The 17,294-nt window shown below is 44.6% G+C and overlaps 1 protein-coding gene across 1 annotated transcript; it reads right to left on the bottom strand.

The window, feature by feature from the left end:
• Nucleotides 1-2,541: 2,541 nt before the first annotated feature.
• LOC120839897 (vitamin K-dependent protein C-like) lies at nt 2,542-14,374 on the bottom strand. The gene is made up of 4 exons (XM_040210293.1): nt 14,265-14,374; nt 8,387-8,649; nt 6,117-6,292; nt 2,542-2,724 (listed from the first exon to the last, which is right to left on the bottom strand). Exons 1-4 carry the CDS (start codon nt 14,372-14,374, stop codon nt 2,542-2,544), a joined length of 732 nt encoding a protein of 243 aa, XP_040066227.1.
• Between the last annotated feature and the right edge of the window lie 2,920 nt (nt 14,375-17,294).

The following is a 17,294-nucleotide window of genomic DNA, read 5'->3' as shown; positions in this document are numbered from 1 at the left end:
TAGTCGACTATCGAAAAACTATCGATAGTACTATCGATTGTCCACTATCGAAAAACTATTGATAGTACTATCGTAGTCGACTATCGAAAAAGTATCGATAGTACTATCGATTGTCCACTATCGAAAAACTATCGATAGTACTATCGATAGTCGACTATCGAAAAACTATCGATAGTACTATCGATTGTCCACTATCGAAAAACTATTGATAGTACTATCGATAGTCGACTATCGAAAAACTATCGATAGTACTATCGATAGTTGACTATCGAAAAACTATCGATAGTACTATTGATTGTCCATTATCGAAAAACTATTGATAGTACTATCGATAGTCGACTATCGAAAAACTATCGATAGTACTATCGATTGTCCACTATCGAAAAACTATTGATAGTACTATCGATAGTCGACTATCGAAAAACTATCGATAGTACTATCGATAGTCGACTATCGAAAAACTATCGATAGTACTATCGATTGTCCACTATCGAAAAACTATCGATAGCACTCTCGATAGTCGACTATCGAAAAACTATCGATAGTACTATCGATTGTCCACTATCGAAAAACTATTGATAGTACTATCGATAGTCGACTATCGAAAAACTATCGACAGTACTATCGATAGTCGACTATCGAAAAACTATCGATAGTACTATCGATTGTCCACTATCGAAAAACTTTTGATAGTACTATCGTAGTCGACTATCGAAAAACTCGATAGTACTATCGATTGTCCACTATCGAAAAGCTATCGATAGTACTATCGATAGTCGACTATCGAAAAACTATCGATAGTACTATCGATTGTCCACTATCGAAAAACTATTGATAGTACTATCGATAGTCGACTATCGAAAAACTATCGATAGTACTATCGATTGTCCACTGTCGAAAAACTATTGATAGTACTATCGATAGTCGACTATCGAAAAACTATCGATAGTACTATCGATAGTCGACTATCGAAAAACTATCGATAGTACTATCGATTGTCCACTATCGAAAAACTATCGATAGTACTATCGATAGTCGACTATCGAAAAACTATTGATAGTACTATCGATTGTCCACTATCGAAAAACTATTGATAGTACTATCGATAGTCGACTATCGAAAAACTATCGATAGTACTATCGATAGTCGACTAGCGAAAAACTATCGATAGTACTATCGATTGTCCGCTATCGAAAAACTATTGATAGTACTATCGTAGTCGACTATCGAAAAACTATCGATAGTACTATCGATTGTCCACTATCGAAAAGCTATCGATAGTACTATCGATAGTCGACTATCGAAAAACTATCGATAGTACTATCGATTGTCCACTATCGAAAAACTATTGATAGTACTATCGATAGTCGACTATCGAAAAACTATCGATAGTACTATCGATTGTCGACTATCGAAAAACTATTGATAGTACTATCGTAGTCGACTATCGAAAAAGTATCGATAGTACTATCGATTGTCCGCTATCGAGAAACTATCGATAGTACTATCGATAGTCGACTATCGAAAAACTATCGGTAGTACTATCGATTGTCCACTATCGAAAAACTATTGATAGTACTATCGTAGTCGACTATCGAAAAAGTATCGATAGTACTATCGATTGTCCACTATCGAAAAACTATCGATAGTACTATCGATAGTCGACTATCGAAAAACTATTGATAGTACTATCGATTGACCGCTATCGAAAAACTATTGATAGTACTATCGTAGTCGACTATCGAAAAAGTGTCGATAGTACTATCGATTGTCCACTATCGAAAAACTATCGATAGTCGACTATCGAAAAACTATCGATAGTACTATCGATTGTCCACTATCGAAAAATATTGATAGTACTATCGATAGTCGACTATCGAAAAACTATCGATAGTACTATCGATTGTCCACTATCGAAAAACTATTGATAGTACTATCGATAGTACTATCGATAGTCGAGTATCGAAAAACTATCGATAGTACTATCGATAGTCGACTATCGAAAAACTATCGATAGTACTATCGTAGTCGACTATCGAAAATGTATCGAAAAACTATCGATAGTACTATCGATAGTCGACTGTCGATAGTTCCTCGACAATATCGATAGTTTTGAAAAAACTGTCAATAGTATCGATAGTCTATCGATAGTTTCGCATCACTACGCGGCCACGTCATTCGGGTAGGGTGAATGTTCGAGTCCGCGTTGGGGTATTTGTGTGGGTGGGCGATCACTCGGTGTTTTTTTTGGAAATCGATATTCGCCCGAAAAGTGGGGTGGGCGATGACGGGATATCACAATAGATTTAAAGTGTTCTAGGGTCACCTAATAAATTGTTCCAGTGTGTCCTCCTGGCGTAAGCATTCGCAAGCCGTTGCAACACGCACGGTATTGGCTGAGTCAAACACAAATATGTGAACCAGTCTTAAATTAGTTGTGTCCCTTTTCACCCTTTAAGACATCCTTTTGAAACGTTGGTGGAAAACAACTGCGCTGTTTATTTCTCTGCAGACGTCGGCTAAGCTTTACGTTTTGCTCTGTTAGTTTGACAAATCTTTGAAGCCCTTGTCCCCCTCGACGGTCGACCGTATCCACTCCTTGAACTTGTGTACGGAAGTGTAAACTCCCGGAAGTCCCTCGGCACATCCCACGCCGTGCGACACTATCGCAATCTGGGTGACCTGGCGGCCATTGCTGTGCGTCAATCCGGAGCCCGAATCGCCCTGAAAAAAGAAAGTGTTTCTTTTTTTTTTTTGTGATTTTTTCATTTGGGTCAGCACTCGATTGTATAAAAGTCAAGTGCATAAACAAATCGTCATTGATTTAAAGTGCGAGTGCAGACAGCACGCGAAGGGGTAGCAGCGATTTTCATAACTACTTTGTTTCCTTTTTCTTCGAAATGGAAAGAGGAGGAATGTTTCGTCTACACTCCGCACGCGAGGAAGTTGATGCAGGGGGTGGGAAACACGCCTGTTGCATTATTTCTGCTATCTTCTTTTCTAAGTAAAAAAAAACAAAAACAAAAAAAAAACTTAAAAATAAACGATGATGTGACTTTTGGGTTTAAACTGCTTCATTGCTACAGTTCACTAAAATGGAAGAAATTTGCAGCAGCATTGTGGCGAAACCTAATTTCACTTTCTCAATACTGAAACTAAGCTCATGTCCCAGGTAGCATACCGTAATATGTGCAATTGTTTTAAACGGTTTTGATTATCGATTTGAAAAATGCTTTATTCGATTGCATTCTCATATTGAACTACTTGCAGTGCTGGTGACTCTGCATTGTTCGTGATCCGTTTTTGTGTGCAAGTCTGAGTCAGCTCCATTGAGTGCGCTTCTCACCGTGCAATTTTGCTAGTGGAGAAGCGGCCCCCGTGCCGGTTTGTTTCACCTTATGTACAATCGGCACAGAATGAAACTCGAATGGTATATGTGAGTGAAGCTGAAGTTAAAAGCACGAACACCAGTCCCTGAACGGCGCTTGCACTGCACGAGCTCTCATGCTTGGCACGGACGTCGTAAGCGCCGAGTTTGCTCTTGTGGAGTCTGCTTCACTTGCACTCGAAGTGAAGCAGAGTACAAACGCCGCCGCCCTTCTGCGTATCTCACTTTGCTGCAGCGTGGCTGTCTACTAAGGGGAAAACCACTTATTCTGAGCAGGATGGTGCGCTACACACTCATAGAATTCTAGTAAAAGAAATGAAAGCAGTTTATAGCTCTCTGTAACGCCGAATTAGAGCGCAGCTCTTGAGGAGGTAAAGGAGGGAAAGGTTCTGAGGGGAAAGTATACCCCTCCTCATCCCTTCTACTCCTCCTCCCCTCTCCCTCCTCCTCCTTCACCTCCTCCTCTCCTCATCCTTCAACCTTCTCTCCTCCTCCTCATCCCTCATCCACCCCTCTTACCTTCTCCTCTTCCCCCCTCCTATCCTCCCCTCGTTCTCCTCCTCCCCGCACTTTGCATCATAGGAAATGTCCCATGATGTACCGCGCGGGTCCCTCGTGACGTCACGAGTCCCGCGCTTTGCATTATGGGACATTTCCCATAATGCACCGCGCGGTTACGGCGACGGCGAAGCCGATCAAGCCGGAAACGGGCGCCTAAAAGCTGCGCTCTAAAAAAAAAAACAAAAAAAAAAAAACACATTGATGCTGATATAACAATTTTATTTCGTTGCGGAAAGTGCTCAAAATGAAACGGGCTAGTATACGATTCGCACATCCAGAAACCTATAGGGGTTGCCAGACAGGTGACCAGTATCGAGCGAATATGGCGGTCTAAAACAGCTCGTGCTTGCTATGTGCTAGCTCAACGCATAAAGCGCCGTTCACACTCTTACAACCGAGTACCACCGAGAGAGATCAGACCCGTTTTTAAGCCTCTTGCGATCTCTTAGGACCAGCTCTGCTGCCACGCATCCGGTCCTAAGAAGTCGCAAAAGGCATAAAAACCTGTCTGGTATCTCTCAGTCTTACTCAGTCGCAAGAGTGTGAACGGCGCTTTACGCTCTGGTGTCGGCAGGCATGCATTGGACTCAAAATGGTTTGCACCGAATTTTATTCACTCGTTTTCAAACCAGCGGCGATTTGTTAGCGTAAGCAAGCTTGCAGAGACTTGTCTTTGGGGGAAGCAATGGAAGCACTGCCTACTGTCCTGGGGTGCTGATAAACGTTGATAAACGCACAATGTCTGGTTCACGCTGTTGTATAGGTTGCGTTCAGAGCTACCTGAGCAACACACTCAAACGACAGAGTCACCGGGACAATGTTTCATCGCGCCGACCGTCGACAACGTGTAATTACAAAAGCTACGAGAGACGAGCAGAAATCATGAAAGGACCTGTTACGTCCCGCTAGGTGCCGTCAGTTTTTTCTGGAGTCGTAAAAGTGATTGATTGCGATAACCTGACGAATCACGTACTTCGATGGTCTGATTTTCTTATTTTTTTTATGATTCAAGCTTTAATAAGACTTGTCCTTCGGGACCAACCAGGAGGTTAATCCTTCGAGAATGAAAATTGAAATATACCTTGCACGTTCAGAAATAAGTTGCATACGGTCAATGAAATCTGCTAATTACAATTGCACGTTTGCATTTTGAACGGGTGGCTATATTTTTCGTTCCAAACGACCGATTCCCGCGAGCGCTCGAAAAGCGGCCGTCGGAGAGCGGGATGCGTCTTGGGAGGTCCGGCGCTTCCAGCCAGAGCCACCTATGGCTCTTTTCCAGCGCGCTCGTGACGTCATGTTTTCCTTTTCTGGCAAGGCTGTCGGGAGGCTGGCGTCGTTGTGAGCTTCGCCACTTGGTAGCGTCAACGCTTTACAACCTGGCCGTTTGAGATGCCTTCTCCTCCCTCCCCTCAGGATTTGAATAGGCACCGGAGAGAAGGAAAATCCGGTTCAGCCGAGTTCGACAGGGCTCGCGCGCGCGCAGCTTGCCGCCGTACTTTTGCGTAGCGGCGCTACTTTTACGGGGAGTTTGACGTAACGACATATGGTATTTATTAGTTTTAAATAATGTTTTGGTGTCTTTTCAAGCAAAAAATCGGTGTGTCTCTGGTGTGGCCAAAACGTGGTTGACATTTAGACAATAAAATAGGCGCTAGAATTTCGTTGCGGTATCCCTTAAAAAAACACAAAAAACAGTGAACCTAGAAAAAAAAAAAAGTTTTTTTTCTACCTGGTTAGGACAGGCACGTCTCAAACTAAATTTTCGCCGAGGTCCAGCGAAGTGCAGTTGGGTACAAACGCTATTATCATCGTCCCCTTCGCCCTCCAAATGAAAAAAATTATTGCAGGATAAATATTGGGCGAATCTTTTTTTGTTTGGCGAACATTGATTTTAAAACATGCGTGTGCTAACCGGGTAGCACCCCCCCCCCCCCCCCCCCTTTGAGTTCAAGTTTTTCGTTTTGCTTTTTTCTTAAAGTGTAGCCGGACACGTGACTTCAAAATTCTTCTTGCGAATATTTGAACTTCCAGGAGAGATTGCCGCATTCACTAGCAAGCCAGACTAGAAGATTGGGGCTAGTAAAGGTGTTTAAATTTTTCTTCCCTTTGTCTCCACTAACATTGTTTTTTGTTGAACAATAAAGACATTCGTTATTATTGTTACCTTGCAAGCGTCCGTGTCCTCCTGGAAGGCACAGATCATGGTGTTTTCGTCAAAGTTGTAGAGCTTCAACTTCGTTTTGCACTCTGCTTGGGATAGCACCGTCAACTTCGTGTAGCGGAGCTTCTCGGAGGGCTTCATCTCTGCATAAAACAGGGTCCACACTCGTGTCTTGCGCCCTTTTCGAAGGGCCATATCGGATCATGAGCTTAGTGACACTAATTTATTCGCGGCAAGAAAATCGCTATTGGCGTTTACCAACACGGCCGGAAGGCCGCGGATGCGCAGTAGCTATGTGGGCAAAAGCGGCCAGGCTCTCCATGTTTTCGCCATTACGTTCTATGGCGTGCGCTCGTTGTTGACGTTGTAGAGACGCTTCTAGCTTTATTTGTGCGCCGTACTTTCTGCCAACGTATGTCGTATGTTATGCCCCACTATTTGAGGTCGCTTCCCGAGCCTGAACGGCAGCAGTATCGAGACAAACTGTGCGTGGACGGCGTTGCCTTAGACGATCCGTACGCCGCGAACAATACCTGGTGCAGTTCCGACGCAAAGTTGCTGCCACCGACGTCGACGTCTCACGTCGTCCTTTATTTAGTTTTTCCGCCAAGCCAGTTGACGGCCGACACGGTGCAGCCGTACAAGTCTCTCGAGGCCTACGATTACTTCGAGCCGGTTTCCGCACTGTCGGCGGAATCAGCAGACTTTGGCTCAGCTGCTGAAGTGTATTTGTTAATTGATTAAATACACACAGCGTCTTCGAGTCAAGGTATATTTTTCCTCCCCTCATGACCACAAGGCATGACAAGCGGTAATGCTTTTCCCGTTCTGCAGTCTTGGCGGTAACACGATACAAGTAACGGCGTTAGCAGGAACGCGTTACTTTTTTCAGTAACGTGGTAACGTAGTCGTTACTTTTTCATAACAGTAACAGGTAACGTAGTTACGTTACTGGTTGCTTTTTCCCAAGTCTTAAAGGAATTACACTTCAATTTTCTTTTCGTATTTTTAGGCGTCAAGCTTTGCGTACGCACGCAATTTCCGAAAAATAGCGTACGCTAAAATAGTGCACGCAAAGCGCAAAACGTGGTTAGCGTTCAGCGCATGCGCAATGGCGACGACGTTATTCTTTGCGTACGCAAGGCTTAGCGTGCGCTATTCTAAAACTCTCTAATAACCGAATAAACTCGCCTTAGTTTTAATTTCTAAGCAATGGCGGTCGGCAAATAAATTCAATAAATATGAGGACCGTTCATCCCCTTCGGAGCCAGAAGAAGCGGCCACGTGGCCTGGCGCCTATCATATATGCCGCCAACGTTAATCATAGCCACGCGCTGGGGTCGGCAAAGTAAAAAATGCGTGCTGAGCTCCAGGCGTTGTTAGAGTTCGACTATTTTCATCATCGCAGTGGTTGGACACGAACCACAACCCGAGTATCCGCCGAGGAATTGATTGTTACAAGCCGTAGTGGTTGGACACGAACCACAACCCGAGTATCCGCCGAGGCATTGATTGTTACAAGCCGTAGTCGAGAGCTCACAGAGTTCTCGTGTCCAATCCATGAGCCACGCTCGACCGTTGTCAGGCGGGTGGTTTCGATCCCACGGGGGATCGGTAGCCGAGCGGGCTAGCGCACATCAGCTCGGAGCACGCGGAGCGAAAGCTCGGGCTGCAGGAACCCTGCAGAGATCCTTAGGGATCCTGCAGGTTCAATTCACCTCTGCTCGTTTCGATCTAGATGAGCATCGTACCGGCGTGCGGTCGTGCATCACTACTGCGTGATGCACGCTAAAGACCCCCTGGCTAGCGGTTGTATAACACTGGCTAAACTTCTCATCTACAGCAGGGAGACAAGTCGCCGTTGAAGCAGACTAAAGGCTCATTCACACTGCCCCATTTCCTTATGTTAAGTTACGTTACGCATAAGTCACCGAAACATTCGTGTCTCGAATGTCGCGTGTCATGCTTTCTCCTTGTGCTGGTAGCCTCGCTTAATATATGAACCACAGAGGTCCCGGCGACTTCAACGTAATATTTCGTAACGTAACTTCACGTAAGAAAATGGGGCGGTGTGAACCAGCCTTAAATTCTAGGCTTTATAAACATCACACACCCTATTTTTTTTCTCGATCTCACATAGGACGTCATTGTGAGTGGATCCCTGACCATTCGACGCTTTTTGTAAGACAAGCACAGACACATCGAGGCACCAAGGTCTATTGCCGAGTGACCTTTGTTCGAGTGGGAGCACGTTGTGAGGTAAGGGCACTCACCTGGTTTTTGTATGCCCCATCCGGCCACGGTGACCTCTTTCCCCGTCCAGTCGGCTGGGTCCAGGTTGATGCAGATCGGTCGGACCACCGCGCTCAGTTGGATCTCTTCGGCCGTCTTCAAGATGGCGATGTCGTTGAAGAATGTCTTCTCGCTGAACTGCGGATGGTAGGCCACTGATTTGATGTTGGTAGTTAGCGCCTGTTGCGACGCCGAGTGGACGGCGCCGTACGTAGCTACTATCTTCGGGTGCAATCTTCCCCCGCTGTAAAAAAAGAAAAAAAAAAAAAAGTTGAAAAGAGGTTAGAATTTAAGGACTAAATGTTCGTATAATTAAAGTGTAATTGCTTCAAGTCTAGTATACCACAGCAAACACCTTAAAAAAAAAATACCAGCGACTTTTATCTTCCCTTTTAAATAATGCATAGAATGCATTATTTAAACGTGATTTGTTTAAATTTGTTTAAAATACATTAAAAAATCCGTCGGAGGGAGTCAACGCGTATTAATTTTCTCGCTAAATTCATTGGGAAAATGATGTCACGGGATCTGACATTACGTTGCGTCATGGCTTCAAGTGACACCTTAATTTGACACCGGGACGTCACGCGATGTGACGTCACGTGGCGTCATGGTATCACGTCACACCGCGACTTGACATTCTGGCGTCAGGTCACTCGACAACAGTTGCCAGGCAACCTTATTAGATTAGCACTGTTACGGAACCGCTCAAAGACGCTGCTTGCACGAGCAGTATACTTCCTTCTGCCCCCATGCTTCGCCTCCCGTTTTTCGACGCGCCGTACGACTGCGATGTTAACTGCAGTGGATTCTATGGAGTACACACGTTACGAAGCACAGCGTTTAAATGGTGTTCCACCGTACTCCATGCTCCATGGCAGAGGCTCTGGTCCGAGAACCACACAGTTTTGAAACAAAAATCTAGATGGCGCTTCAAACGATGGTAGGCGGGCTGAAGTGAGTGAGGAAAGAGGGGGGGGGGGGGGGGGGGGGTAACCCCCTCCGCGGAAGTTCTACAACTGAGGTAATCTAATAACGTTGCTATCAGACCGTATGATGTCAATATTTCTGCTAGAATTAGCAGAAAAATTTAGCGGAAATTTTTCCGCTCGATGTATTGGGGAAATGGACACCACGACATGACGCCGTGACGTCGAAAGACCTGACGTCACTACGTGGTCACATGACGTCATAGCGTCGAGTCGTGGCGTCACATGTACCACGACATCACGGTGTGATGCAAAGAAAAGCTATGAACAGACGGCCAGACTTGTATTCGGGCGTTTCGACAATTAGACAATATGAACAGGCTCTGTCGGTCGATGTTACTGTTTTTCTGGCAAGCTTTTTGGGACAAGAACGTATATATAAGAGCAGGTAAATTAAACATGTTCATCGGGACTCGTGTCTCGATACAAAACTAAGGTTACGACATCGCATGAAATTGCTGTACATCGCCTTCAACGGAAATCCCTTATGAAGGGGCACATACCTGACGACACAGTGTGCAGCGGTCAAGATGTGTCTGCGGGTGAGGATGGTTCCTCCGCACGTGGATGGTTCTGATTGGGAGTCAAAGTGAACGTTGAGCCTGGCCTTTACGTGTAAAAACAAACAAACATCGGATTTGTATGTACTAAGGCGTGAGCTTGATTGTGATGTAGAAATTCAGAACCTTTTCCGGAGAAGTCTGTTAACATATCGAGGGTATAGTACAGGGGTGGCCAGGCTGACCCGGCCTAAGAGCCGCAAACAACACCACGAAACCTCCAAGAGCCGCGGGGGGGGGGGGGGGGGGGGGAGGGAGGGGGGAGGGGGGGGAGGGGGGAGGGGGGGGGGCAAACTTTTGTTTAGAGTAATAAGCGAAGCTCGAACTACTTTCAATCTATCCGAGTCAAATGCAGTCCAATTTTACGAAACGTAGCAGTAGCACAGGACTACCAAACCGCAACCTGTCTTTCCATTTAAAACGCGTTCCATTCCTGTTTTCTATTTTTGTTTCTTTTTTTTTTGGGGGGGGGGGGGGGGGGGGGGGAGGGGAGGGGAGGGAGCCGCGAGCCGCACTTTAGCAAGCGGCTCGCGAGCCGCAGCTTGGCCACCCCTGGTATAGTATGTTCTATAAGCGAGGGTGGAAATAATTGATTAGAGCTTAAAAGGGCCAAGAAATAAATCTTGGGCTGGGATAAATGAATTTAGATTCGAATTTCACTAATAACCATTCGTTTAGTTGGCAAAAAAGAAAAAAAAAAAAAAGACACAGTCAAAAGTTTGTTTGGTGGTACGAAAATTTGAAAACATAGCGGACTATTTCATACATCCTTTCATTCGAAAGCTACCTGCCTTTTCACTGTGCTACATCCGCGGTACCCAAACACGACACCTGGCCCCAAAGCGCGTTACACGGCACCTCCCTAAGCTGACAGTACGGTGGAAGTCACCCGCTTGCCGGACCAATCAGCCGCCTCCCTTCATCACCTGTCCCATTCTCTGATCCGCAAGTGTAAACGCGCCCTCGTACAACAGGCGCAAGGCTGTCGGGGTGAAAACGCGGACAATAAAATTATCATCCGGCGAAAGATTCGGCCTTTTTCGCCCGAACGAAAAGACATGCTTCGACTTACCATCCATGGAAACTTGCCCTCCTCAGCTCGTCTTCCGTTGATCACTCTCGTCTCGATTGAGACGCCGCAATCTAGATATTAGATCGCTATATCAAACGGAGCGTGTACACACGTCAGCAATCAGGTTGATCAGCCAAACAAATTGTGTACGCTGAAAACCTCGGACAAACATCGCCGTATTGGCGCTTTTCAGCACGCGTCTCCGCCGGGCGCCGAATAACTTAGTATTGCGAGACGAATTTATGTGCGCAAGAAACCGGGTCAATGCACTTATAAGGTCTACTAAACGGCGGTATTTTCAAAGGAAATTCTATGAGACTAAGTCTAACCCACGGCAAACTTGGGGGCTTATTAATGAATTCAGAGGCTGCGCACCACACGGACCTATTCATTCCCTACAAAGGCATTTCGGATTAGACCTGCAGTCAGTAGTGAACGATTTCAATGCGTTCTTTGCGGCGTCTTCGGGTACTGCCAGATGCCAAAGGGTTGCATCGAACAGTTTAATTGACGATTCCACGGTATCTGCTTCGGCGTTTTTACCGCCTCTCAACTTATGCACGTTGCGGTCCATCTTATTCAATATAAAGAGGAACAAAGCCCCTGGTGCGGATTCAATCCGTGTTTGTGATCTATGTCGAAACTTCGCCGCTGTTAAACAGGGTCTACTGTGCATGATAAATGAATTTCTAGCTTCCGGTGTTATTCCTGACGACCTAAAGATGGCGATTGTTAAGCCGCTGTTTAAGGGAGGTTCGCCAGATAAATATGAATGCTGTCGTCCCATCTCGATCCTGCCATGTATTGCCGAGATACTAGAAAAACATCTTTTCACTGTGATGACTAGTTTCATCGATGACTCTGATATTATCTCCCGAAGTCAATATGACTTTGTGGTTGGTAGGGGCTCCCAGCCGCTTCTTGAGGAATTTTCTGACATAATTCACAGCGCGTTCGAAAACAATCTTTTTGCATGTGCCCTTTCTTTAGACGTGACAAAGGCTTTCGATACAGTCAGTCATAAATTGCTCCTTCAGAAACTCTACAAAATCGGCTCCCGTGGACCTTTCTTTGCCATACTAGGAAGTTTTTTTTTCGAATCGTTCCCAAATTGTATCTGTTGGGAATTTTCAGAGCGCACGGGTGATGATAAAGGCCGGTGTTCCGCAGGGATCTGTATTATCCCCTTTACTTTTTAACCTGTTCGTGAACACCATGTCAGCCAGAGTGACTAGTTGTAGTATTTTTCAGTATGCAGACGACACCACACTTGTAACACGCGACTTGAATTATTGTCATGCTGTACGGCTTCTGCAAGATCACGCTTTGCGAATTATGGACTGGTTTGATGAGAATTTAATCACTATCAACTCATCGGAAACAAAATTAGTCTGTTTTAGAAATCCCCTAAAAAATGTCATCCTTGATTGTCCAGTGACTTTGCACAACTCAAGATGTTCTGACTGCGACTGTTTCCCACTGGAATATGAGATCAGGTGAAGTATTTGGGTATTTCATTTGATTCAGATATGTCTTGGAATTCTCATCTGTCGTACATTTGTGGTAAACTTCGTATCAGAAGCTGTTTACTTTTTAGTCACAGAGTGTTTACGCCGTTTTTTGTAAGGAACAGTTGTGCATGCCCTTGGTTACAGTATACTAAGGTACGGTATCTCGTTATTTGGCAACTGTTCGGAGTTGTGGAAAACAAAAATTGACCGTATTTTGAGGGTCCTTTTGAAGAGCGTCGGGTATCATCTGGATTTTTTTTCTGGTGTGAATGTGTTTGAATCTCTACGGATGCCAAACTTCTCTTCCCTTTTCGTGCAGAGTGTGGTACTCCGCCACTTCTGGAGTAACGATTTCAAGGCTCCTTTCGTAGGCCACAGGAACCTTCGCCAGACATCGCGTTTTATAACCCCTCGTTGTACTACGCGTTACGGAAAAACAGTTAGATCATATTATGTGCCTTTCATATTCAACAACCTTCCAGAGCACGTCATCAAAGCCAGCACGAAGAAACCATTAAAAAGCATGTTAAATAATTTAGCCGTATAACGTTGCTGTCGCTCCAGTGTTTCCTACATCCTCTGACTTTTGTTTTGTTGTGTGGTTTTCTTGTATAAAACGCTCAGTGTTTCGTCGCTCGACTTGCCGCGTCATGTCCCACAAGCCTCCTATGGCTTTGACAGACCCGTATTTGTATTGTGTTACTGGTTTCCTGTTGAATAAATTATTATTATTATTATTTTTATTACAATTATTATTATTATTATTATTATTATTATTACAATAATAATAATAATAATAATAATAATAGTTTTATTCCGTGGTGCAAATATGCCATTTCAGTTCCAGGACTGATCAAAGCCACAGAGGCTTGTAGGATCAAGTCCACCATTGTAAAATAAATCTTTATAATATTAAAGATTTTATTCTTTATAATTTTCTTTATTCTTTATAATATTCTTTATAATAATAATAATAATAATTATTATTATTATTATTATTATTGCCGTTGCTATCAAGCGGTTTGCCTCGTCGCGCGACTGGCCGAGCGACAGCGAAGCGCGTCGCCGTCGCTTGTCTCGTCGCTCGCCAAATCGCTTACATGCGGTTTATAGTTAATTCGAGCGTCGTGCTGCGCTAACGTGTCAAACGTACAGGCCTCACATATCCTCCGCTTCGTAGTATCTTCAACTTCTTCTTTCGTCAGCCTCCAGAAAGCCTTCATATAGTTTGGCACAGATGCCCCACACTGAGATGATGATAGTGATCATAGTTGCCAGACTGAATTTCGAAAAGGGTCTATTGGGGGCCGCTATCGTTTATCCATTGACCTTCTTTTCGTATTCGTTTTCAAGTGATAATTCAATTGCTTTAGGTTTGTACTCACTCCATGGAGTCGTCTTTTGAATGACACAGCCATGCGAGACAACATGGCTGCAGCCTCTTATACACTAAATAATTTTACACCCCTAAGCGCGCGTTCCAGTTTGTCCTAAGGGTTCCAACAGCACTTTTAGGGTGTTACAATAACATTCTTAGTCAATTTTCACACTCATAAATAGATGAAGGATTATAACGGATGCGTTTGGCGAAATAGTGGAGGGCGTGAGGTGCCGCCGGACATACCTTTCCCAGGGTCGTTGAGCAATTCCCGAGCGATGATTAGATACGTAAAAAGCGCGGCACACTTAGCTCGAGAAAGTTACCTTTGGTTTCTTTCACGACCTACTTTTCTAGAAACCACCAATTAATGGTGTACATATACGGTGCCACTTTGGGCTGAAGGTCCGATGTTAGCGCTAAGTTGCGCGGGTTAATTGCTACTAACACCTTGCCCATGCTAATGGTGTACACCTTATCTGTAGTTTCAGGCTACGAGATCATTTTATGCGCCGCAGATTATTAAAGACATCGTGAAAATGATAAAAAAAAGTTCCAGGTTGCTCGACTTCACAGTATCAAGCTGGTTCACAAGATGGAGGTTTACCATTCATCCGCTGTAGGTGATTCATTCATTTTAAAGCGGTATAGTGCAACGATTTTAACGTCGAAAGGATTTGCAGTTTGTATTTTTTATATTGTTTATTTAGGCACAAGTGAGAAAAAACGCGCCACCTTCATCTGGAAAACTGCTATTCCGCCGCGTAATCACGAGAAAAAAAGGAAACTAATTATTTGCCGATCTGCAGCCGCGTGTGACGGTTACGGGAACTAAAATGACAGCGTCTCTGGGGGATACGCGGAAGTCGACAAAACCTGTCCCCCTCCGCTGGTACACTCGCCGGCAGCCGCGTTCCAAATCGTCATTTCTGTCGATCGTTCTCCGCGACCTTTGAATTTAGTCTCATTTGCATCACGTACCGCTACTATCGTTTAGAAGCTGAGGAACCCTAGTTGAAAACTTCTGACCGGCTAAATAGCCCAAATGTCTCACTGGGTTCGTCGTTCCCGTACATTCGACACTGCTTGTTTTGTTTTTTTCGATCGGGAACGACTGCGGTGCGCACGAGCAGCTCATGATCATATATAGCAACACGCTTTAGGTCATACCTAATTATATTTAACCCTACCTTTGTCACGTCATCGAGTTGATAGCTTTTGCTGGCACAATGTAGTACGTGTGCGTCCGGCTCGTTAGCCGTACTGATTAGCTTCTCGGGGATAGCGCATCTTCGGAGCAGTCACGCACACACTGGCCCAGTTGAACGTGCGAACGTTAAATATGCACACCAACACAGGAACACGAGAACGGCACACGCCAAGAACGACAGGTCCAGATCGCAGAAATGAGCGACTTGCACACTCCGACTGGCCCCGACGTCCAGGTTCTCGAAGGGACGCTCGCGCGATTGGGAAGGCCACCGTCGACCGCTTGCGCCCGTCGACGACGCGAACGCCGACGACCGCTCTGAGCTACGTCGCGTTGCGCGTGACGATGGAGGATAGACTCCGGTTCGGCAGCCAGTGTCGGCCAACGCGATAGGGCGCGTGCGCTCGTCAACGTCAAACGGAGCATAAACAGCCCTTAACCCTTGAAAAGTCGAAAATCGCGGAGGCGGCGGCTAGGTATCGGAAAAGAAAACCCAAAGGGAAGCCAGGCGGTGCCCCAGAGACGTCACTCGAAAGACGGCGTGAGAGTTGAGGGGCACTTTGACCTTCCATTTGTTTATTTTCTTTCAATAAAAAAATAGCGCGCGTTGCAATACATGGTTTTTTGTTCTTAGTTATATAAAGGAGAGAGATTAATTCCCCGCAGGTAATTAAGTCAGAAAATCGACGCAGCGCCCTTTGAAACGCTCAAGCCATACACACAGGATGAATAAATTACGCAAATGATAATTTCTATTTCTGTCCGGTTTAAAAGCCGAAAATTGCACACCCTGACAGTGTAAGAAATGGCCCGCGACACTCTAGAGTGAACTAACCCAATTGCTACTAGTAAAATACCGTCTAAAATAGAAATTTTGTACTTACTCTCAAAGCGCTTTGTGAGGTCACGAGCTACAACGGCAACCTTGCCCATTTATTGCGATATCTCTCTATCTCTTTCTTTTTACTCCCTCTCTTGTCAGGGACGGAGTGAAGATGTGGGTAAAGCGTCAGGCGTCTCTAGATGTCACGTTTCACGTAAAATTCGTCTCAATGTGTGTGTCGAAACCTAATGCCATCGAAGGGATTGTCAGCACTTAGTGGAAAATTTGGGATCAAATACCAGTTGTCTTTCTTTCAGAATTTCGGGACCTGATTCAAATTAAGTGAACTTTATAACCATAACCCTGTTGAAATCGTGACAAGTATGATTGATGAGAGTGGACATATTGCACACAAAATCATACACTATAGGTGCGAGATGGTGTTTAAGACCCGGAAAGCGACTGGGGTGCAAAGAGGGTAATCACCACGAAACACGGATATTAATTTTGATATGATACGTCATATATTGGAATTCTACGTTGTCCTGGTTTATTATATTGTTGTAGTGTTAAACTACCCTGGCCGGTCATTTTTTGTCCGAATGTTCGGAGTTCACAGCGATGTTTTTGTTTCTCTAATCACTGCTCAAGCATAGAAGAGTTTTTGATAAAAATTATATACTTACGTTTTTCATTTAATACAATCCTATGACCTTGAGCCTGAGTGACAGCACGAAAACAGATCTGCATTACCCTTTATTTTTACAGTTGGGCTCTCGTATTTTTACATAAAAATTGGATATAAATAGGTAAATATTAAACATTTTCCTGTTAATAATACATTTGTCACAAACGTGACCATTGGTTATTTCACTCTCTATTACAAAAGGCAAAGGGATAAGCTCACTAGAACCGATATACAATAGTACTACTTTGCGGTACTGCGACCTAACATCGGGACCAGATATCCGCTCGCAAAACGTCTCCCTGTTCTGTTAACTAAAGCTGATGAATGGTCCCACAATGTCACTTTCTACAGCGTCTGTTTCAACTAAGAAAAAAAAAAAACAAAAAAAAAAAACGAGAAAATTGATTTTTTTTATTGCTCACGTCCGTCTTGTTGGCACCGTGAGACAAAAACACGCAAACTTAGCCTGTAATTTCGTCTGCAGAAGAGTGCAGGCCCGTTTGCCCGCTCGCGCCGTCCCGGTTTGATTCGGTTGCACGGTGCCGACATGGTGCCATTTTGGCAAACATTCAAACGTCGGTACATTTTTTCTTCTTTTATTTATTGTTTTTTTTGTTTGTTGACGTAGTACATTGTACAATGGCGCGAAATATGAGGA

Source organism: Ixodes scapularis, unplaced genomic scaffold (genome assembly GCF_016920785.2).
Source record: "Ixodes scapularis isolate PalLabHiFi unplaced genomic scaffold, ASM1692078v2 PGA_scaffold4__175_contigs__length_147842914, whole genome shotgun sequence".
NCBI classification, from domain to species: Eukaryota; Metazoa; Arthropoda; class Arachnida; order Ixodida; family Ixodidae; genus Ixodes; species Ixodes scapularis.
The sequence above is the reverse complement of the archived record's forward strand: the minus strand, read 5'-3'. Positions and strand labels throughout refer to the sequence as shown.